This window comes from Ostrea edulis, chromosome 10 (assembly GCF_947568905.1).
Source record: "Ostrea edulis chromosome 10, xbOstEdul1.1, whole genome shotgun sequence".
NCBI classification, from domain to species: domain Eukaryota; kingdom Metazoa; phylum Mollusca; class Bivalvia; order Ostreida; family Ostreidae; genus Ostrea; species Ostrea edulis.
In genome coordinates this window covers 21,399,222-21,424,551 of record NC_079173.1, presented here as the reverse complement: position 1 = coordinate 21,424,551, position 25,330 = coordinate 21,399,222, and the positions used below count along the sequence as shown (strand labels likewise).

General features: G+C 35.0%; 1 protein-coding gene across 1 annotated transcript; it reads left to right on the top strand.

The window, feature by feature from the left end:
• The first annotated feature begins 5,681 nt into the window (after positions 1-5,681).
• On the top strand, positions 5,682-21,675 carry LOC130051038 (homologous-pairing protein 2 homolog). Its single transcript, XM_056152257.1, has 8 exons — positions 5,682-5,812; positions 9,063-9,157; positions 10,439-10,528; positions 10,915-11,026; positions 14,877-14,947; positions 17,638-17,712; positions 21,365-21,418; positions 21,520-21,675. The coding sequence occupies exons 1-8, from the start codon at positions 5,788-5,790 to the stop codon at positions 21,616-21,618; spliced, it is 621 nt and encodes a 206-aa protein (XP_056008232.1). The 5' UTR covers positions 5,682-5,787; the 3' UTR covers positions 21,619-21,675.
• The last annotated feature ends 3,655 nt before the right edge of the window (positions 21,676-25,330 follow it).

Sequence of the window (25,330 nt, the reverse complement as noted above, 5' to 3'; positions counted from 1 at the left end):
CCCCTCTCCCAAACTGTAGAATATTTAAAGAAAACTTTGGCTTTGAAGATTATTTAGATCAATTCGATACCAAAGACAAAAGAACTTTTTGTCGATTTAGAACTTGTAACCATAAATTAGTGATAGAAACTGGTAAATGGCAAAATGTTGAAAGAAATAAAAGAAAATGCATTTTTTGTGACAAAAATGTGACTTAGGAGATGGGTTTCATTAAAGTTTAGTTTGTCCACACTTACGTTTGTACAGAAATCGTTTTATCAATTTGGAAAACAGAACAAATATTAATATCATTAAATACAAAAATCTGTCCCAATCTAAAAATATTATCATTTTGAAAAAAAATTATGTAAATTTATCACTTATATCAGCACTTTGATTACTTAAGTTTCATGCGCTAGTCCTCCAGAATATGTACATTGCAACACGTACATGTTCTTTATGTACGGTATATGCATAAGTGTACGTATATATATATATATATATATATATATATATATATATATATATCCAATAATAAAAGTCAAGAAACACAAAACTCGAATAACATTTCACTGTTAGCGCTTTCGGCTTTAATGCCTCTTCAGACAGTTATAAAATTTTTTATAACTGTCTGAAGAGGCATTAAAGCCGAAAGCGCTAACAGTGAAATGTTATTCGAGTTTTGTGTTTCTTGACTTTTATTATTGGATGTATTTACTGTATCAAATACCGAATTCTTTATTTACAAACTATATATATATATATATATATATATATATATATATATATATATGTATGTATGTATGTATGTATGTTTTGTTTTTTCTTTCTTCCTTTACTCTTTTGTTGTACTCTGGATACTGACTTTGTGTATTGTATACTGTAGTATTTGTATTTCTCTATACCTTTTGTTCTACTCTGGATACTGACTTTGTGTATTGTATACTGCAGTATTTGTATTTCTCTATACCTTTTGTTGTACTCTGGATACTGACTTTGTGTATTGTATACTGCAGTATTTGTATTTCTCTATACCTTTTGTTCTACTCTGGATACTGACTTTGTGTATTGTATACTGCAGTATTTGTATTTCTCTATACCTTTTGTACATTGGTTTATGATAATAAATCAACACTAAATATGGCCAGCACCGGGGGGTCATAAATTCAACAATTATCTTAAATCTACGTTATGTACGGATGCCTGCATATTAATTTTACAATTTTACAGGCTTGTGGTTCGTAAGAAGATTTTTTAAACCTTTAATTGATTAATTAATCTAAAACTTTAAAACCTTCTTCGTATAGCTTCTCATATAATCCTGTGGGTCAGGGTAGGAACAAACCCGGATGTACATTGCACAGAGATTCTTGTGTATTAATTTGTCTTTCGGTACCATTGTGGTTCTTGAGAATATTTTAAAACGGTTCCTATGTAAAACTTTGAATCCCGATTTTGACCTTACTCTGACCGAGGAATCATTGTTTGAACAAACGTCAGAAAACAAATAAACCGCAGAGGCTAAACCTGTTTTGGGTCTGAACTCTGTGATACCTTAAATATAGCTTTATGCTATCACAGAGTTCGGGCCCAAAACGGGCTTAACCCCTGTGAAATAAACAATAGACATTAGTTCCGCGGTTTTTCTGGTCAATTAATTGGTTTTGAAAATGTTTCATAATTTTTATTGATTTTTTCCCTCTCATATTTTCCGTATTCCACATTTCTCAAACACCTTCCCTTGGGAACAGCTATGACAAACCCTGTAGTATATGATATAAACTTGTTGATTCACCTTGACCCAAGGACACATTGTGGTTCTAAAGACAGGCGCCAGACGAAAGACATATATTGATCACAAAATCCCGCTAAAAGCTTTCAGGAGACATGATAGATTCCCCAATACCAGTAGCTCTAACTCTTAATTACTCTCACACTTGGACAACTTGACAAGTAATAATTTCCCCCTGATGTTAAAATATGCCCGTTTAGAATTGCATATTATTTACAACGTCCATTTTAACTTTGACGAAATGAGTTGTCCACTTCAGTATATATGTTATATAGTTCTCAGTTTATGGTCAACATGCAAGGTATCACTAATACATCACTAGAGTGTATCGCTAGTACATCGGCGGTCTATCGTTAATGTATCGCAAATACATCCCTAGTGTATCGTTAGTATTTCCTTAAGATACCGCTAGTGCATCGATATCGCTAGTGTTTCGTTAGTACGTCGGTACATCGCTAGTTTATAGCCAGTACAACACCGGCATATAAGCTCATGCAAATATTAGAAACACTCAATGTAGCAATATTAACACTTTCTATAATTATAAAACGCAATTGAACTCATCTTCACAAGTCAAGGGTTATTGAATCAATAACCCTTGACTTGTGAAGATGACTTGAACTGTCAATTAGATCACTTATACTCCACAATGCTATGAACTCGTTCTGGTTGCAGTAGGTGTCTAGGTTCCGATAAAACGTAGACAAATGAATGCACCTTTGATCTCAATCTCACTTTATTTTCCTTCTATGATTGACTGTATCTTGTTTAACGTCTCGATCGAGAAATTTTCACTCATATGGAGACGTCACCAAGACCAGTGAAGGACTTCAAATTCAGGCCTTTGCTCGGCGCTTACAGCATTTGAGCATTGAGGGTTTTTTTTAGCGTGCCACACCTACTGTGACACGGGACATCCGTTTTTAAGGTCATCTCCGAGGATCCATGACATTCACACCTGATACCGAGCGTTTGGTGCTGTCACTACAAGTCTGTTTTAACGACTGAGGTCTGTCGCAGCCGGGATTTTTCCTTCTATGAAAGACAGACTTAGATCAATACGGCTCCAAATTCTGGTATTGGTGATTTCGCGGCATGGTTAGAACAATAGAGTTTGTTCCGACCCAGCTTGTTTCATTTCTTTGCGCTACGGATGGAGTGCAGAATGAATTAGTAACATTTCATATAAAATGCTAGATTTATAATAATTGTTTAATAATGAGTATTGGTAACAGTTATCAACACTTATATCTATATTGCTTTAAAAAAATATCTTTTATTCAGAATTTATACATGTTACAGAATGTATTAATGGGGTTTTATTGTACCGCGATAATGAAAATGAGTTCTCATTTCCCTATGCGCAATTTCTAACACAACCACAAATGTATTTGGCCGCTCGAGAATTGCGGCCGATCATAAAAGACTGATGCATGTAAGAATAGGCAAAACTATATAATTTTTTTCTTTTCTTTTTTATACAAATAACTGTACATAAATTACGAATTACAAATTAAATACAAGTTAATACATATATATATATATATATATATATATATATATATATATATATATATATTCAGAAAATAAGATATATCCCTGATTTTAAAAAATATATTTCTAAATATAAAGATATCTTTCTAAGAAAGGGATATCTCTTTCACTTAATTAGAGAGATATCTCTAGATTGTTACCTCTTTCTCTGAGAGACATACAACTTAAATAGCTATCTTTAGGAAGATTTGCATGAAAAATATCTTCAATATATCTCTTCGTTCGTCCAAAGGGGATGTTTCTCAAACAAAAAGAGATACCTATATGAGTTAAAAGAGATACCAATCTCCATTATTTCGGATCACACGGAATGCTCCCCCAAGCCAAAGCCCACCAAAATCGCCCAAAGATTCAGAGACATGGGAAATTAGAATACAAATATCATATGAACTTATATGTTAAACTTGGCACTATACTACTAGATTGATTGATCGTATTAAACGTTTAATGTTCCGCTTTTAAGAATTTTTCACTCTCATATGGAGACGTCACCATAATCGGTGAAGGGCTCCAAAATTTTGGCCTATGCTTGGCGCTTACAGCCTTTGAGCGGGGAGGTATTTTTATATCGTGCCACACCTGCTGTGACACGAGGCCTCGATTTTTTCCCGGTCTCATCCGAAGGATCGCCCCATTTAGTCGCCTCTTACAAAAAACAAGGGATACTGAAGACCTATAAATATACTTAACCCGGATCCCCACAAGATTTACAGTGTGGAAGGTACAGTGTGTATATATAAAGCTTACAATTAATTGATTTCTAGGTTACTGACATAGTTTGGTAAGATCATAAGATCAAATGGTCTAAATGGAAATGTCTTTTCAATTAATGATAACAGCATTTCTTCTTCTTTTTAACAATAAGTACTAATATACATGTAATTGTCTATATTGCTTTCTTTAATTTGTATGAGAGTGTGAGTAAAAGGTGTATATGCATTTGTTGAAAATGATGAAAACAATAAAAAAAAAAAAATATAGGTGATCTGAGGGTCATTTATTATATCTATTGTCTTGATGAATTTATGACGAATTTGATTAGCTGAAAAATTCGTTTAATTTCTGTATCTTTTTCAAAATTAATTTTTCAAATAGTACTTTTATGATAGTACATTTAATATTAACTGATACAATTGATAAGTTTGGCTTTAAAAATTCTATTGATACATTAGATTTTTTTTTTAATTCTTCAAGGTTGTTGAACATGATTTTGTTTTCAAATTCACACGGCGTATCATTTCAAACATAACTTGGAGTCAAAATCAGGTTTTCTTTGATTGAACGAATTTTTCAGCTAATCAAATTCATTTAACCTCTTTGTAGATGTTTTTGAAGAAAAAGGGATTATTTTCGTTCAGATTTGATAAAAATCAACTTCTATAGTGATTCTATAATAATAATAATAATTCTAATAATTCACGTAGATTACATTAATCTCGGCTGAGATTCGGCTTGGCTGAACATTTCGACTGACACCTTTACCTTCACCCATCAGTCAAAATATTCAGCCAAGCCGAATCTCAGTCGAGATTAAGATTACATATTTTATCGTCCCTGTCGACACTCCAAAATCTACCCTGCTCGATTGAGAAATCTAAGATTTATGCATCTATTTAAAATAACACAAAGCTACTCTTTTAACATGTGAGAGACAAATCAGATGCTTCTCAAAATTATGTAAAGGCTTAAAAAAAATCCATAATCCAGCCAGAGCTTTATCAATTTCAGAATACCAAATCTGTTTGAATTGATCCAATAATTACCTAGACTTAACCATTTTGGATAAGAAAACTATTCTGATCGTGAAAGGTTTTGTAATTTTATAATTTAATTAGAATAAAAGAAAGTTTCCCTTATTTATCATTGACGATTCTTTGCGTAAAACCAATGATTCTGGATAATAACAATATCAATAGGATATAGCGCCTAATTCTCCAAGTAAAATATTAGGTGGACTTTTAAGAAAACTTTGAAAATTTTTTAAACTTGTAAATATTTTTTTTTATTTCACTAAAGGTTCCACATGGAGCATAATATATAGTACAAAAAATGTAAGATCAACAAGAACAATGTTGAACACAATGAATGAAATACAACAGGAAGGTAATTTCATAAAATTATGGAGATGCAGTAACTGACATGATCAATTTGGCAAGTCCTGTCATACATGTCATAGGCGCTCCCGAGCTTAATTGTTAAAAAAAAATATATATCTACTATACTATAAGCATATAGTATAGTAGATATATATATTTTTTTAACAATTAAGCTGGGGAACGCCTATGATACATGTATTATATTTGTCTTTACAGTTCATTGATTTGCTACTACTGCAGCAATCAGCGTTACTTCCCTTGACGGAACTCTTTAGTAATCCCGCCATATTTAAAACAAAACAGACACGACAGAACACGATAAAAACGAGAAATTGAGAATGTGCGGTTTTGGAGATACTTAGTAAAATGAGTAAATCCAAGGATGCAAATGGTTTGTATTTAAAGACTTCTAATATAATGTAATACAATGAAACTAATGATTTTCCCCAAGTACGTTTCGGCGCTCTCGTGTATATTTTTCATCTGACCTTCAGCAATGTTCGGGCATTAGAAAATTCGTTGTATGACTTTTATTTGTAGTTTCTTATTTAAATGGGTTTTTTTCTTTCTGTATATGCATGCACATGTATGTACTTTGTTTTTGTTTGTTGATTTGGTACACGACCCTTCTAGAATCAATTTTTCACTCATAGTGCATTGACACTCGGGGCCGCAGGGATCGAAATTAACTTTTTTCATAACTTACAAATTTTAGCTTAGTGGATTATTTTCTAACTAGGAAAATTGAGCTTTTAAGTAATAGTATTTTTCAATCGATTGCTTTTTTACACGAATTTCAGAAAACAAGCATGTCTCTATATCAAAATACAGTATATGAAAATAGAGTGCAATAATAAAAATAAGATTAAAAGTTCTTTCATTTACCATTTAATGTTATCATACAACATCATTGATGCATGTTGAGGGTCATAGGGTGCATTTGAGCGGCGCACTCACTGTCTAGAGATCTACCACCTACAACATCATGTGGTTTGAAATCTTTAAGACTGTTAGTGTCAATTCAAAATCAAAACATTTGGAGATTTCATTTTAAAAAAAAAAGTTGAAAAATGTGCTACAAATAACTTCTAGTGTTTGACTATAGATATCACACAGCAGGACACCGCTTTAAGCAGTGATACTAACACATTTGTGCAAGGCCTAAACGCAGACAAGATCATCATGTTAATATTATTTAAACTCTGCGTCTCTGAGATGCCCGAAGTATGCTTGAAGTACTTTGACATCACTGACTGAGATGACGATGGCCTTAGTTATTTGTTCGATCCACGTTTACTTTTTTCAATACGTATAATCATTATGTAAATCGTTTCTATGTACAAGACGAAATTATTGTAACTGCGAAGTACAGCCAATAAACCAAGGAAATCCAGAAAAAGATTAGTATTTTCTCTCGCTAAAAATTGCTACCACTTGTGATTTTTCGCTCGCAATTTCAATTTTTAACTCGCATTTAGCAAGTATTTTCCCTTTATAACGGATTTTTTAAGGGTCTGTAGGGGGTCCGAAATAAGGCCCCATTCCCAATGCTAGAAAACAGGTATTTTTCCATATTTTTGCTTTGAAATTTCCAAACAATGAAAACAAATCTAGCAGAGTATCCTAATTGTTCATAAATCTTCACAGACCCACAGATTACAATGTTTGCAGTGATCGCAAAGTGTTGAAATGTTTTACTGGACATTCAGTCTGGTAAACACAGGAACATTACCGGACCGAATCACATTTTACCAGACCGAAAAAAAGTAGCATTATGTTCTTCATGCTTTTTTTGTTTCTCCCTTTGACTTTGAGCCTCCTTGGTCATTGGATTTTCGTTTTAAAAGTTTACCGGGGACTGCATTACTGTTCCAATTTGATTGGAACATGTTGCTGTTTTTGTATTATTTTTTTTTAACGGAACTAGTTTCCGAAACCGTTGCTGGAAAGTCACCGGACATTCAGACCGGATATATAACGAAGTTTTCACTGTTTTTGCTTCAAAATTGTTAAGTAAACCTAATTTTCTGACCTCTGCTGTTTTGAATGAGGTAAACTTTGACCAAATTGAAAGTGAGAAGGAGTCGAATTAAACCTTTGTGCACTCTGGATTGGTTTTCTCCCTACATCTTTGTATGAAACATTTGGAAATTCCCAATTACAAGCAGATGTCACTATTTTTCCCAATTGGAAAGGCCCAGGCCCATGAAATCAAGATCATAAGAAAACCCTGCCCTTAATTTCGTTGCCCGGGCTGTAACAGTGAGGATTCTTTACTGTGAAGGAAATAACAGGTTATTTAGCAAAGAGACTAGACTTGGCAATTCCAAACTAGGCCTACTGGTTTCACTTTTTTTGATCTGTTTCATTCCTTTGAAATTGAATTTCATTGTGCAGCTGTAATGGCAGTATGAAGAATATACACAGAATGAAGTGTTACATTAGGGAACTGTTAGGGAGGATTATCAGCTGTGATGACATTTTTCCAATGATATTAAATGTTGTCTCCTACTTTTTGCAAAAGTTAAAAAGCTCATGATTTACTTACTTAAGGTTCCATTTCTGATTCAGGAAAATGGAATGATTTATATACTTTAATTACTTTTCAAAGAAAACATTGCAATTATTGTATAAAGGAATGTTTATTCACCAGCTATAATAGTGAGATGTTTTGCTTTGAAATTAAGTGGACTGTGGTCCATCTGATTAATGTACTAGTTAGGCCACTCCTTGTGTTTCCTGAGTTCTGACTGTATGTTCATTATGTGATATTGCAGTTACATATCATAAATTATGAAATCTTTATTTGGAATTTTTGTCTTTGAGATTTGACAGTACTGTATTTGAATCATGAAGACTAAGAGGCTACTGTAAGTTCAATTCATGCCCCCCATTCAAGTTTTCAGTAAAGTTGATCTTCCAAGAAAATGGTTGTTGGTAAAAGGATTTGTGTGTCAACATAAATATTGTCAGCAAGGGAATCAGGGCTTGTGACACATTGGCTTCTCTAAGCAGAGTATCCAATTTCATTTTGAAAGTACATGTAGTGATACCGAATAATTTATATGATGGCACAAGTCATTTTAAATTTAGATCAGGACTTGAAATTAACATATGCCCGTCAGTCTTTGACTGGTTAAAAGTCTGACTGACTGACATTTGTTTTAGTCAGTCTGATGGGACTGGTTAATTATCTAAAGCATCATTTTGGAAAATATACTTATGAAATTTTATACACACATTTGGCATGCTTCGATCTGTATAGATATCAGACGAATCTGATTCGTAAATATAAATCCCACATTTAAGTGTTACAATATTGTCTGACTGAGGCATATTGAGTTTAATTTCATTTTAATAACATTAACGAAATATGTTTAATTATTTCTGGAAAACTCTGTTGGACTGGTAAAATTTTCTGCGGACTGGTTGAAATTATACCTCATCAGTCCAACTGGACTGGTGACATAAAAAGTTAGCTTCAAGCCTTGTAGATACAATATATGGATGAACTGAATTTAAGAAGAGTCTGGTAAACTGTTGCACATATTTGATAGTAATTAAATATATATATATATATTTCTGGTGTGGATGGAAAAAAAAACCCTCAAGTTTGTAATCAGTTATATTGCTTTCTTCAGCTGCCAGGGCAGTATTGGAGTACTTGAACAGACAGAATAGACCGTACAGCGCTGTAGACCTCTTCAACAATCTCCACAAAGAATATGGCAAGACGGTGGGTCTTATTCAGTTATTTCCCTTTTTGAGATCGCCTGAGTTGACTCGGGTGACCTATTGCTATTGATCTGTGTCAGTCAGCATGGTCGTCATCTGCCTTGCGTTTACAATTGAAAATTTGTGACTTTTTCTTGATAACCACCATTCCATTTCTTTTCAAATTTTATAGGAAGCATCTTTTGGACATAGGGGATATAAATTGTAATTTTAAGGACTCCTGCACCCCTGAGGCTTCACGGGGGTGGGGTGCGGGAGAGGGCAAAAATTGACCAATTTCAAAAACTGTCTGCAGTGCTCTACAACTGCACACCTGTAACAAAAACTAAATGCATACTGCATAGTCATGTAGAGCAGGAAGGCCTCTATCAAGATTTTAAATTTCATGATCCCCAGAGTAGAGGTTCTGACTCAATAGCATTAAATAGCAGGGCAGGGCCTGGCGTGGTATATATAGTGCTTTATACATGTGTAAAACATTTAGATAACATCTTCTTTAATGTTATTGATACTGTTAGAATTTAAACTGAATAGATTTTTAGAAGAACTGGAGCAGGTAGCTCTTTACCGATACGAGGGGTAGGGTTTTTGTTTTTGTGGTAGAGCCAAAATTATAGCGAATTTTGTCTTTATCATTTGAAAGTTTGCTGATACTGTATGAGAATTAAAGACATATTTAGGAAAAGCAGGAAAAGGTTTACTAGATTTTAACAACCCCTGGGTTTTGACTCTAGGTTAGGGTCAAAGTAGTCATATAGTGTTAGTATAACATTATGATGAAGTCTTTCATCAGTAAGGACACTCTCAGGGGCATTTGCAGAACACATCTTGTTTTATACTGCTTCAGAATATTAGGATTTAGTGTAGATAAATATGCAGAACAGGAAAGTTATAGATTTCCTAGCCTTGTGGGCAAGTGATACTTTTAACCAATACTCAGGTTACCAATAAGGCTTGTGGACCTCTTGTTCATGATATGTGTCCTTTAATGAAATAGCGATACATAAATGCTGGTTTTTTTTTTTTTTTTTTGTGTTTTGTTTCTTTTTTATTCAAAATTTCTTGACATAGGACCCATATCACATATACCAGTTGAGATATAGGAATGTTCGACGCTAAAATATCAATTACAACATGCTAATAATCATTATTGATAACTGCCAGTGTGTTGATATGTTACTTTTCATAAATATATCTAGTGAAATTAAATTTCTTGAAACATAGAATTTGAAAAATAAAAGTATTGTCTGAGATTTATCATTAATACATGTCCACTCTGCAGGCGGTTGTGAAGGCATGTGAGAGTTTAACAGAAGGAAAGAAGATCAGAGAAAAAGTGTATGGAAAACAGAAGGTTTATGTTGCAGACCAGGTAAGGAAAAAAAATCTGTGTCTGTCACATTCATGCTTCGACACTATCAATTTATCAAAGTAATTCAAAGGACTAGCGACGAGAAGATTTTACTAGTCCTGCAGTTCTCATAAATCAGGCTGCTGAAGGCATTTGGTTGAGACACAAATGATGGAAGATGCTTTACCTCCACAGTAAAAATTTAAAAAAAAAAATGGTAAAGCAAAGTTCTGTAATTCTGACAAATTTTAGGATATTGAATGTAAATTCAATGACAAATTTTTAAGCATCTTTTTTACTAATTCTTACACATCGACCAATTTTTAAAAATTGAGTTGATAATCTTCATTGTGTTGTGAATCAAGGTTTTTTGTTTCAAATACTTTAGAACTGATCTTTATTTGCAGAGTCAGTTCCCAGATGTGGATGACAAAGAAATTCGAGAAATGGATACTAGAATTGTTGAATTGTCGACACAGTGTAAAGAAAAGGATGACCAAGTGAAAAGACTGGATGCTGGTTAGTTTTGAGAGGGGGGGGGGATTATCTATATTTATAAGCCCCCGTCTTGAAATAGCCGGCACATATATTGTTGCCTTGTTGTTTGAGAGTTTTCAGGTTGTTTGGTTTGTTTGCAGCTGTTGAGTTGATTTGTGGTGCACAGTTGCATACTGAAGGGGTTCAGGCAAGGGTTGTGTGGTGCACCGAAAATTTTGGTGCACTGCGATTCATACCATTCGATTCGATGCTGTGATTACAAATTTCGAATTTCTGTTCGGCTTAAATTTTGCATACATCAAAAACAACAAATATGGCATCCAAGTGATGTGCAGAACATGTGGATTTTTATGCAACCAAGATTTAAATCGCTATTATGTTGTGATTTAACATTTTCACCATTCAGATACCAACAGGTTATGGTCTGTAAGGTCATTGCTATTTATCTTTACATGACATATAGCATTCTGTCAGTGCTGGAGTGAAATCAACATCGTAGATAATTACAGATTAAATGTTTTGACAGTTGATAAGAGAGAGCAGTACAGTCTTCACGAAAAACTTTGTAAAGCACAGGCCCTTCGGGCTTCCCAGTATAATAATTGTGCAAGCCCGAACAATATTTTGCAGGCCCAAAATGTTTTTTTTCTAATTTGACCTCTTGTTATCTGCTGATTCTACTCTATAGACACATGCACAGTTCTACTGTAGGAAAATACAGGTCAAGATGATCATAGTTAGAGAACAACTGACATTAAAAGGATTATATTATTTTTCAACATATTAATCCAGTATATGCGAAAGTTTTTGGACCACACAGGACATTCGGTCCAGTGTAATCAATGAACACACCGGACCGAACCAAATTTTGTCAGACCGAAAAACCTAATGTAAAAAAGTGAAACACGTGAAAATGCAAAACCAAGGGAATCTTATTTATTATACTAGTAATACTATACCAGGAATCCCTCCCGTATAATACTTTAGACAGTCCATGCGGTTTTAATCAATTCATTTACGTATCTGGATGTGTGCTATTTTTTTTTTACTTATAACAAACTTCGCATCAAGATAGTAAAGCTCAAAACCGGACATTGAGACATCGGACATTCTGGTCCGGTGTAAAAAATGATGCATCGGACCTGAGGCACTGCACATCGGTCAGGTCCGACGGTCCGATGTCTTTCGCATAGACTGATTAATCTCGCAGATACATCAGCAGCTTATGTTCAACTCTGTTTTGTATACACCACGTACAAAACATTTTGTTTTCTCCAGAATCACTTAAATGTTAGCCAAGGCCCACCCTCGCAGTGTTCGAAATTGGTTTAAAACTTGGTATAGACCACAGGTCTATGCCAAAATAAAATGACTTGGACCTCATCGAATTGTCATAGACCATAACATTGAAAAAATAATAACACAAATTTAAAACATTTTCATTTACTTCTAATATACTTAGAAAGTGTATTTTCTTTCCATTTCTGTAATATCCTTTCCTCATAATGTTTATCAGACATCGACTGACCATGCAAGGCCCTCTTGGATAACTTTATTGCTTTAAATCTAGAAAATTGGCATAGACAATTTGGTCTATCTCAATTACAGTTGGCATAGACCAGTGCCATTTGACATAGACTCGGTCTATGGTTAATTTCGAACACTGCCCTCGGTCCAATGGGGCCATGAATTTTCGTTTTTTTTTCTCCTCGTACGACAGGAGTTTTTTTGGGTTTTTTTATCGGATGGTTGTGATTGTGAAATACGCTTGGGTGGTTTTGAATTTCCCGGACGAGCCCCCTCCCTATACTTCAGAAAAGGCAGCATGGTTGATAATTTTTCTATGCGAAATTTGACTACTAAGTCATGACATTTAGTCTGAGTCAATCTCACGGTTTATTTGTAATATATACAGAACATATAAGAAAACATTTACAGGCCCACCGGACTCCAGGGTTTAATATTTTAAGAAGCCCGATCCCGATTTTACTGGCCTCGGGCATCGGGCCGCTGGTTAACGTCGAAGACTGGCAGTAGATAAATAAAGGAGAGAATTTCAAAGACTCTCAATTGATAGAATTGTTGAATTTTGACATAACAGTTTTTTTTCCCCATATATAACTGGTACCGATAAACGGTACCATTCCCAATGTCAAAAAATGTTAATTTTCCCCAATTTTGAGACTAGAAATTCCCAATTCACTTGCCGAAAAATTTACCACTGACATCGTAATTTACTTAGTCTGAAACGTTGTACAAGTTAACAAAAGTGTTCACTTCCGGTATTAAATCGAAAGTACAGATCATGGCAGTGCCCATGTTGTAAAGCTACGATTCTTGAACGAGTCTACGACAATACATGATGTCTTGCAACTTATTGTTTTGTTCTTTATTATTTTTTTCTTTTAGTAAAATTATTTGCCGATACATTGGTAGAAAATTCCCAATTTGATCGATTTTGTCATTATTTTTCCCAATTGAATGGGTACCGGTACCAGTGGGTAGAAAGAAAACCCACTGCATATAAATGAAAACAATATCTTACAAATTTTAGATTGACTATAGATTTATTTGATAATCCAAATATTATGCTGCACATTAATATTATAACATGTTGATAGACTGTTGTTTTCTTTTTTCTATCAAAGTTATGATATGCAGTTAGAAATAGATATGAATTTTACAAATGACAACATAGTTATATTGATTTAAAATTTAAATAGAATTAAATTAAGTATGCTACTCATTAAAATTGTGAATTTGTTTGCTGTCATTGGATGAAATGGACCTAACATGAACCAAATCGAAAATTAAAAAAACCGAATCATGCTGTTCTGAATTGAAACCGAATCCAATCAAGCTAACACTGAATCGTCCCAGCCCTAGTACAGACCAAGTTTAAGTGTTGTTTCCAAGTGACCTACTGCTAGCAGATTTATCAGCTATTTTTCTGTGAAAACTTTCCTAGAATTAAATTTCACTACAATCTAATTAAAATTAGATGTTGGATCCACTCGCATACTCGCTACACAAACATCTAAAAACATCCCATAGAGGGTCACGTCAGAGGTCAAATTCGGTATCACTCTAGACTTATCGGCTTCAACAAACATTCAATGATTTTGCCAGCGGTGATTTCATTGGTCAATCGAATTTGACCTCTGACGTGACCCTCTATGGGATGTTGTTAGATGTTTGTGTAGCGAGTATGCAAGCGGATCTAACATCTAATTTCAATTAAATTGATTTCATTATGCTTTCAGGTATCTAATACATGAACAGGTGTATGTAAAAATATAAAATTATTTGTATAAAACAACACTAAAATCCCACAACATCCAATACCTAGAAGTGTCGGATCCACATAGTGCCTGGTCCCACCTCTGGCACGTCCTGGGGTCCGTTTTCGCCCTGCCCTTCATGTATATTTTTATGAGTCAAGCTTTCCACATAGTGCCTGGTCCCACCTCTGGCACGTCCTGGGATCCGTTTTTGCCCTGCCCTTCATGTATATTTTTATGAGTCAAGCTTTTTCCTTTGTCCAGAGGAAGGGACGGGTTGATTTTAAGATTTACTGAATTGTTCAATATCGTTGGTCTTTTCTTTTTCTTTTTTTTATTTATTTGATTTTGATATCCTCATCATAAAATGGTTGGGGCAAATATTGTTGCCCTTATAATCATTCCATCGTATTTTTTGTTTTTTTATCTCTCCTGTATTGTCATAAATTTCAGAGTTATAGCACTTGAATTGTTAATGCTCTTTTTCTTAAAGCTACTCTCCTTTAGTTGGCAATCTTGGTGAGATTTTATGTGTTTGAAAGAGAAATTGTATTTCTACTTAAAAATAAATTCAAATCATCATTTTGTAGAACTTCGAGGCCTGAACAGCTCAATAACCACAGAAGAGGCAGTTTCACAACTCCAACAATTAGTTGAAGAGGTTTGTTCATGGATTAAATCCATATATGCATCGGGTAGGGAACCGCTGATGGAAAGTGTCTCTTGCAAGAATGTCTCACACATTTAGTATGTCCTGCGTTTTCTGTTAGACTGAGTCATTACAGAACTTTGTATTCCATTTTATGTTAGTTCCTGTCTCATGGGGATCCGAATTAGAATAGGTCTAGGGCTGAAACGATTCAGGTACCTCACGGTTCGGTTCAATTTTCGATTCTTAGGCCACAATTCGATTATTTTCGATTCAATTCAATAGTTGTCAAAAACTCTAATAAACAATAAAAAATACACAACTTTCATGTTTTTATTTCATTTCCCCCCTGAAATTCATCGTTTTCAACAACGGAATATGGTCTTTATTATATCACTTGCTATAAAATATCCAAGAGTATTGGTAATTTATTTCTGTGAAACAAATTCTACATACTGCCGCAGTTCCGTTCTCTTTAAAACCAAAATGCTTCCATACAGGGGACCTTAGATTTGCCGGATTCACGATTCCAGAGTTAGCGTCCGCCATTTTTGTTGTATTAAATTGTAAGGTAAAAAACCAAATCCGTGTTGAATTCTTTATTTCCGGAAAAAAATGTAAACATGGACCGAATCGAAATTTGGAGATGTTGAACCGAAAATTGAACCGAATGCTGTGAATCGCGGTTCGAGTGAACCGTGATTAATTGTTTCAGCCCTAAATAGGTCCTCAGTGCCCCTTACTTGTCGTAAGAGGCAACTAAATGGGATGGTCCATCGGATGAGACCGCAAAAACTGAGGTCCCGTGTCACAGCAAGTGTGGCACTATAAAGACAGAATAATGAGAGATAAAGATCCCTCCCTGCTCAATGGCCATAAGCGCCGAGCATAGGCCTAAATTTTGCAGCCCTTCACAGCCAGTGGTGATGTCTCCATATGAGTGAAATATTCTCGAGAGGGATGTTAAACAATATACAATCAATCAATCATGTTAGTTCCATAGAAATGAAGTAATTTGTTGAGAAGCAACAAAGTTACCTAAAGGATTTATGTCCTGGTAAGATTTTGGGTTGTTTTTTTTTAGTTTATTAAATAGACTAATAAAGTTAAATATATATTTAGTTACCTAAAGGATTTATGTCCTGGTAAGATTTTGGGTTGTTTTTTTTAGTTTATTAAATAGACTAATAAAGTTAAATATATATTTAGTTACCTAAAGGATTTATGTCCTGGTAAGATTTTGGGTTGTTTTTTTTTAGTTTATTAAATAGACTAATAAAGTTAAATATATATTTAGTTACCTAAAGGATTTATGTCCTGGTAAGATTTTGGGTTGTTTTTTTTTAGTTTATTATACCCCCCGAACGAAGTTCTGGGGGGTATATAGGAATCACTCTGTCTGTCTGTCTGTCCGTCTGTCTGTCGGTGCAGATTCGTGTCCGGGCCATAACTTCTTTGTTCTTTGACTTAGGCATACCATATTTGGCACACAGGTAGATCACCATGAGACGATGTGTCAAGTACCTTCATGACCTCTATATGACCTTGACCTCAAGGTCAAAATTAAAGGGTTTTTTTACAATGGATTCGTGTCCGGGCCATAACTTCTTTGTTCTTTGACATAGGCATACCATATTTGACACATGAGTGTATCACCATGAGACGATGTGTCATGTACCTTCATGACCTCCATATGACCTTGACCTCATCAAGGTCAAAAGTAAAGGTTTTTACAATGGATTCGTGTCCGGGCCATAACTTCTTTGTTCTTTGACATAGGCATACCATATTTGACACATGAGTGTATCACCATGAGACGATGTGTCAAGTACCTTCATGACCTCTATATTACCTTGATCCTTGACCTCAAGGTCAAAATTAAAGGTTTTTTACAATGGATTTGTGTCCGGGCCATAACTTCTTTGTTCTTTGACATAGGCATACCATATTTGACACATGAGTGTATCACCATGAGACGATGTGTCATGTACATTCATGACCTCTTTATGACCTTGACCTTTGATCTCAAGGTCAAAATTATAGGTTTATGGCATGGATTTGTGTTCGGACTATATCTTCCATTTTCTTCTACAAATGCATACCATATTTTTACACTCAGGAAAGAGGTAATTTATACCTATTAACAACACCCTTTGGGAGGTTGGGGTAAGCGGGGGGTATTCTTAGTGAGCATTGCTCACAGTACATCTTGTTAAATAGACTAATAAAGTTAAATATATATTTAGTTACCTAAAGGATTTATGTCCTGGTAAGATTTTGGGTTGTTTTTTTTAGTTTATTAAATATACTAATAAAGTTAAATATATATTTAATTACCTAAAGGATTTATGTCCTGGTAAGATTTTGGGTTGTTTTTTTTTAGTTTATTAAATAGACTAATAAAGTTAAATATATATTTAGTTACCTAAAGGATTTATGTCCTGGTAAGATTTTGGGTTGTTTTTTTTAGTTTATTAAATAGACTAATAAAGTTAAATGTATATTTAGTTACCTAAAGGATTTATGTCCTGGTAAGATTTTGGGTTGTTTTTTTTAGTTTATTAAATAGACTAATAAAGTTAAATATATATTTAGTTACCTAAAGGATTTATGTCCTGGTAAGATTTTGGGTTGTTTTTTTTAGTTTATTAAATAGACTAATAAAGTTAAATATATATTTAAGTTTGGATATTATGTTTCAGTGTGAGGCATGTAATCAGAAGTTGAAAACTTTAAAAGAGGGAGGAAGAACTGTATCACCGGAGGAGAAAGACAGGGTGAGATATTACAAATCTTAATAAGTTCAGAAAGATAGGGTGAGATATTACAAATCTTACTGAGTTCAGAAAGATAGGGTGAGATATTACAAATCTTACTGAGTTCAGAAAGACAGGGCGAGATATTACAAATCTTACTGAGTTCAGAAAGACAGGGTGAGATATTACAAATCTTACTGAGTTCAGAAAGACAGGGTGAGATATTGCAAATCTTACTGAGTTCAGAAAGATAGGGAGAGATATTGCAAATCTTACTGAGTTCAGAAAGACGGGGCGAGATATTACAAATCTTACTGAGTTCAGAAAGACGGTGAAATATTACAAATCTTACTGAGTTCACAAAGACAGGGTGAGATATTACAAATCTTACTGAGTTCAGAAAGACAGGGTGAGATATTACAAATCTTACTGAGTTCAGAAAGACAGGGCGAGATATTACAAATCTTACTGAGTGCAGAAAGACGGTGAGATATTACAAATCTTACTGAGTTCAGAAAGACAGGGTGAGATATTACAAATCTTACTGAGTTTTGGTTGTATTATTCATGTGTAAGTTGGACATGGACTTTAGTGTCAAAATTTTACTCCCTCCACTTTAAAAAGTTAAAAAGAAACTTATATGCAGGAATGAATTTTAAGGCCTATTTCCATTGTTTAGAATAAATTCAAAGGTTTACATGAAATATTGAAGAAAAGTGGCTGATACTTTTTGTATGATAAAGTGCACTCTTAGGATCTCTGTCTTGTGATTAATTCTCGGTAATTTTCAGTCCTTTTTTTTTATGGTGATAATGGTTACCTGTCCTCATGTTTCCTAGTTATACCCCCAGCAACAAGTTGTGGGGGGGGGGGGTATACTGGAATCAGGTTGTCCGTCTGTCTGTCCGTCCGTCCGTCTGTAGACGCAATGGTTTCCGGACTCTAAAGCATTATCCTTTCCACCTACCGTCACCATATCATATATATGGACTACCCATGGGATGAAGATGTTCCCTATCGATTTTGGGGTCCAAAGGTCAAAGGTCAAGCGCACTGGACATCGAAGTAGCAATATGGTTTCCGGGCTCTAAAGCGTTATCCTTTCCACCTACAGTCACCATATCATACATATGGACTACCCATGGAATGAAGATGTTCCCTATCGATTTTGGGGTCAAAAGGTCAAAGGTCAAGTGCACTGGACATCGAAGTAGCAATATGGTTTCCGGGCTCTAAAGCGTTATCCTTTCCACCTACAGTCACCATATCATACATATGGACTACCCATGGGATGAAGATGTTCCCTATCGATTTTGGGGTCAAAAGGTCAAAGGTCAAGCGCACTGGACATCGAAGTAGCAATATGGTTTCCGGGCTCTAAAGCGTTATCCTTTCCACCTACAGTCACCATATCATACATATGGACTACCCATGGGATGAAGATGTTCCCTATCGATTTTGGGGTCCAAAGGTCACGCGCACTGGACATCTAAGTAGCAATATGGTTCGGTTTGTCATGCCATTTGTTTTTACACTCAGAAAAGAGGTAGTTTATACCTATTACCAACACCCTTTGGGAGATTGGGGTAAGCGGGGGATATTCTTAGTGAGCATTGCTCACAGTACCTCTTGTTATAATTCAAAATCACATATTAAATTTCATTTTGTTCTGACTACACTTACAGAGACTGAAAACCATACAACAATAATATACATGTAGTTTGAAGATATTGAAACTTGTGAATTTTGGAAACTTTAATAGTGAAGACCCACTACTGACTGTCTGGTAGACGTTTGCAAAAACTGTTCTAGCTCATCAACAGAAAGGAATGTCCTTCAATCAAATATTGGGGGGTTGTGGCAGAAGTTTTCCTTTGAAGGTCAAGGATTTATCTAGTCATCTTGTTTTCCATCCTTCCTCGTTTTGTTTCAACCACCATGCTCATTGGCATTGTGTGTGAAATCATTACCAATGAGTTTATGAATTCACGAGCTGATGTGCTTGGTGTCTGTTGAACATCTCAGATACAAAAACAGGGCACAAACTACATTGGAAAAAGAGAATCTGTTTTGTCTATGCATGCACTCCACGAGAGGTGCCACCATGCTAGGGATGGGATGATAAACAGAATTTAGGATCTGATATGTTTTAATACAACAATACAATTTGATACATATAATTATTATGTATCTCAATGTTATAATGAATCATATTGTAACACAATGAATATTTATTTGTCTTTTTGACAATAAATCAATAAAATAAAACATTAAATCATATTTGATTTTATATTATGTTCCCAATTCCATGATTTTTATGTACTTGGTGCATTCTCAGTCTCAATATTTGGCACGTGTTAATGATTTTCAGCACAGGTAGCCATTATTCATGTTTTTCATTAACAATGAAAAAACAAAAAAAATGAACAAACAATAATTCTGATTAGGGCTATTCCAGAAATAAATACATGGGGGGGTCGGGAGGCACCTTTTGTATATACCAAGCACCCATAAAAAAAAAATAAAAAATTACCCCATGACCCATCAAATTAATAAACTCATTTTACAATGACCCATCTAATAAAAAAAAAACTAACCAGACCCACCACAAAAATATTTTAAAAAATGAAAACGGTACAAATCTCGCGAGGTTTTCGGGACAAACATTCTAGTCAATGACGCGGTAATGCCTGTGCGACATTGTATCACAGTAGTTCTGAAGAAACAATGTCACATCAACAATCGGAAATGTTGGAAAGATTGGGAGTCCAAACGATGCTATTATCATGAAATGGTTATGGATATGTTTTTCCACGAATCGTTCGTCTTCTAATGGAGCCCGCGCCCGGAGGCCTCTATATCACCATCACACCGACTGATAAATATAACGCATCGGTACCCTCGTATAAATCAACTAAGGTTTGCCTATTTTTATTAGAAAACGGAATACCTATTGGTTTCAAAATATTCCCAAAATCGATGCACTGTAAACTGTAATAATCTACAGAACAGAGTTCGCCGCCATCACATCCAAAGGGACCCTACTAAACGCGCCTCTAATTTGAAGAGTGCCGTAATGGAAAGTTATGCACTGCAAAGAGCGACAACTCGAATAGTTCTATGTTATTTCCGATTTCGAAAGCAGCATTACGAAAGCACGTTTTCAATTTTCCCTCCGACGTTTTGTAACCAACACGACAAGAGCGACAATAAAAATATTCTGAAAACTCAACACCCACATGGCACAAAATAAAACAATAGGAACTACCCACTACCCATAATAAATATTTTTTTAACACTCCAACCACGGACCAATTAAAATATGAAAAAATATGACCACCCACACAAAAAAATATCATTTGCCGCCCGACCCCCCATTTGATCATTTCTGGAACAGCCCTTAGATTTATCATAAAACATCTGGTATTAATGTACTTTCACTTTTCCATTCTAATGTTTTATCAGTCATTCGAGTGTGTCGTTTTGTACGGATATTACAATGCCTGTATCATAAATAGCATTCTGATAAGAAATACTGGTGTGTAATGGTGTGTCAGTAGATCGTCCCACCCCTATACCATACTTTGCGGTCAGGATGTGTAGACAGGATAGATTGTACAGGTATATTGTTTGGCTCTTGCCGTTCTATGCTTATATTGTTTGCTTCTTTCAGATTTACAGTGCAAGAACAAAATATGTAAAGGAATGGCGAAAAAGAAAAAGAATCGTAAGTGAATTAAAAAACGACTCTGGAATTTTATGTTGAGGGCATATTGATCAATATTTATTAAAAAAGTTTTTAATACATATTCAAAACTTCTCTTTCAGGGTAATGATATACTTGGAGCAATATTAGAAGGCTACCCAAAGACAAAGAAACAGCTATATGTAAGTGTTAGAGATGTAATGGGGAGGAGTGTTGTGTGACCTGTATATAGATAAGACTCAGCGTTTTGAATTTGTGACACTTTACCGACAGCTGGTTGAAAGGGAACTATGTCTAAAAAAAAAAACAACAAAAAACAACCCAACTTTTCTGATGTTTTCATTGTGCCAAAGCAAGCACGTTTACAGTCATGTGGTTATCCTTGGTAACGAGAGTTCTTGCTGACAGAATAATGAGAGATTGTTATTCGGGGAGATAGGTGGTTATCTTATATGAGAGTTCTTACTGACAGAATAATGAGAGATTGTTATTCAGGGAGATAGGTGGTTATCTTTGGTGATATGAGAGTTCTTACTGACAGAGTAATGAGAGATTGTTATTCGGGGAGATAGGTGGTTATCTTTGGTGATATGAGAGTTCTTACTGACAGAATAATGAGACATTGTTATTCAGGGAGATAGGTGGTTATCTTTGGTGGGGAGAGTTCTTACTGACAGAATAATGAGACATTGTTATTCAGGGAGATAGGTGGTTATCTTTGGTGATATGAGAGTTCTTGCTGACAGAATAATGAGAGATTGTTATTCAGGGAGATAGGTGGTTATCTTTGGTGGGGAGAGTTTTTACTGACAGAATAACGAGAGATTGTATTGGGAAGGTATTTTGTTATCTGTGGTGGGGAGAGTTTTTACTGACAGAATAACGAGAGATTGTATTGGGAAGGTATTTTGTTATCTTTGGTGGGGAGAGTTCTCACAAGAGGCAATCTTCCCCACAGGTTGGAGTGGGTGAAATGCAGTGTGATGATTTTTTGTATTGCACCCGTCCCGGCCTGTGGGTAGTGCTATCAAGTCTTCAACATTCATTGTAGTTTGTGCAACTCTTGATAAATGGATTTTTCACACATGCTCAGTACTTGGTTACTGAAATTAACTAATTATTAAAGATGTTATAATCGGGTGACAGTGATCAATACTAAACAGGTGATTGATTTGTGGATAATATTTGAGTTAAGATACAGTGTTAAGTTTACAAATTTGAACACTGTAGAGTTAGTTATTAATGGGTATTTTGTAATTTACAAATGCCGTGTAATACATGACATCCAAGATCAATATCAGTGCTGATAAATAATTTTATGTTTCATTAAGGTAGCTCACTACACTAAAGCTTATACTCTGTATGACACCACGTCACAAGATGGCGATTTAAATGTTTTATGAAATTATTTGTATCGATCAATTTGTTTGTCTATCATCGTAGCTCAGTGGTTAAAGCATTGGCCTGGTGAGCTGCAGATCTTGAGTTCAAATCCCGCAGTCTATTGTTCATATGTGTTGAAATAATTTTTTTGAAAATCATGTTTTTATCCAAATTTTATCCCCCTAACGACAGGGACGAGAACTGACATTAAAAGACAAAGTTAAATTAATCGATGAATTCGACACATTCTTGGAATGAAATAAAAGCGGCAACAATCCCGTTATGTTTTCAAAAGAAACAGGGTTTCCCCTCGTGGACTTCTCGGAGTTCTACGGTGAGTCAGACAGTGATGATATGTAGTTAGTTAGCACAACTCGCCATGTTCGGTCGATCTTTCCGTTGCACAAATTGAGACAGTTGAAAGCGATACATTTATAATGAAAGCTGGGAAAGACAAATTTTAAACGAACACAACACAAACTTGACGAACGTACATAATGTAGCACTTGATAACGGCGATGATGTAGACGAAATCGACAATTTACCAACAGAAAATTGCGCGAATAATTCCCAAATTTTAAACTGTTTAATAAAAATTTAATTTTTTTCAAATGAGCACGACAATAAAACACTGACATTTATATTTTTACAATTTGAATTCTTTTGTGATATATTACAACGTTAGCAATCATTACACATGTATGCATAGATAGTGAATACAAGGGAAGCAACTCTCATTCTTGTCAACATTCTGCACTCCGGACTCTGTGCAAACCGGCCAATTTCTTTGGAACCACACATAGCCGGTTTAGACAGATTATACTGTATATGTATTAAGTTAAATGAGAACATTCTATATATTCTAGTATTTTTATTTTTGCTTAATTTACAGGTGAACTTGACCTGTCTCTATTATTTTTTTTTCATATCTACTATATATTGTTTCGTAAGAAGACGGTCAAAGCGAATCAATATATTTGTTATAGAGAGAGAAGGGGGGGGGGGGGGGGTAATTCGTTTTGTTCCTTACAAACAATGACAATTGTTATGGGATTTTTCGCAGACTTTCTGTCTCCATTTTTAAGGAGACCGATTATTAGCAAGCTAACAACTTCATAAGTGTCATCCAGGCAGCGAATATCCCATGATGAACGGGTTACCGACTAAACAATACTGGTTAAGACGCGGGTTCTCCGGTCCTGGGTCCGGAAAATTGGGCAGTCCTTGGAGAACATCATTCAGTGTCACTTTCTTATACTGAAGTGTATCTGGAAACGATTGTTCACCAAGAGGTAGCATGCAATTTGGAGGGGGAAAATCGGACTCGCACTGGATAATTCCTTACCACCAATAGACGTTTTAGCCGCACTCCTCTGATTTTCTTCACCAATCGTATAAATTCCCCAGTACCCCAAGAAATTTCTAATTTCGATTATCTTTGAACTTTATCTACGTTCCTAAAGCTTTCTGCCTGTCGTCCCTGAATCTGATGTTGTATTTATTTGCTAATTATCTTACTGTCTTGCACTTCGTAATCACTCCGGACTTTATTTGTGACGTAATTCCCGGAAGTGTGATGACATATAATGGTATTGCCGTGCCCGATGATAAACAGTCAGCGTTTTTTTTAAAAATAAATTAACTGTGGCAGATTATATCCAATGGGCCACGGCTGTGTGCGGCGATACCCAAGTCGTACAATATCATGATTTAGTTGTGTATAGAACAATATCCAAGGAGTGTTAACATGATTTAGCCGTGTGCAGTGATATTCAATCAATGCAATACAATGATTTATTTATGTACGATATCCAATGAGTGTTATATCATGATATAGTCTACTCGGCGATATCCAATCAATGCAATGATTTATTTATGAATACCGATATTCAACGAAAGCTATATCATCAAAATAGTCAATGATATGGGGTGTTTTGATAGTGTACAACGATATTCAATGAGTCATATGTACTGTCATGATTGAGCCGCGGTTGGCGATACCGAGTCAGTACAGTATATAATGATTTCAAATAGGCCGTTTGCGACAATATCCAATCAATGCTATATGATGATTTGGCTGTGCACGACAGTTCCTAATCAGACTTGTACACTTTCCGCCTTTGTAGAGCAACTCCCAATAACTGTGGAAGGAGACCTCGTATATAATAAACGATAATAATGGATTACTGAAACGCCAACATCATCGTGGGTGGTATTTGGAATGTGGTCCTGTTGCTATGTCAACAATTGTATATTGTTATCCACAGTCTAGAACATAACCTAAGTATGGATTAATGTGTGACTCTGTTCTTAGTTTTTATTTTACATAAGTTTTAAAAGTGGGAGTTTCAGGTTCAAATTCGTCCATTTGAGGCAACTGGTCCCAAGACCATAAACTAAGTAAACAGTTTGATAACTTATATCTGAAGATTTATCCAGCACAGATGTTTAAAAAACTGCAGGTTTATAAAACAAAATCAGATACTGAAAATTGTATTTGTTTATGAAAATTATTTCAAAAGTTAGCTGGATTTGAAATTTAGATCTAGA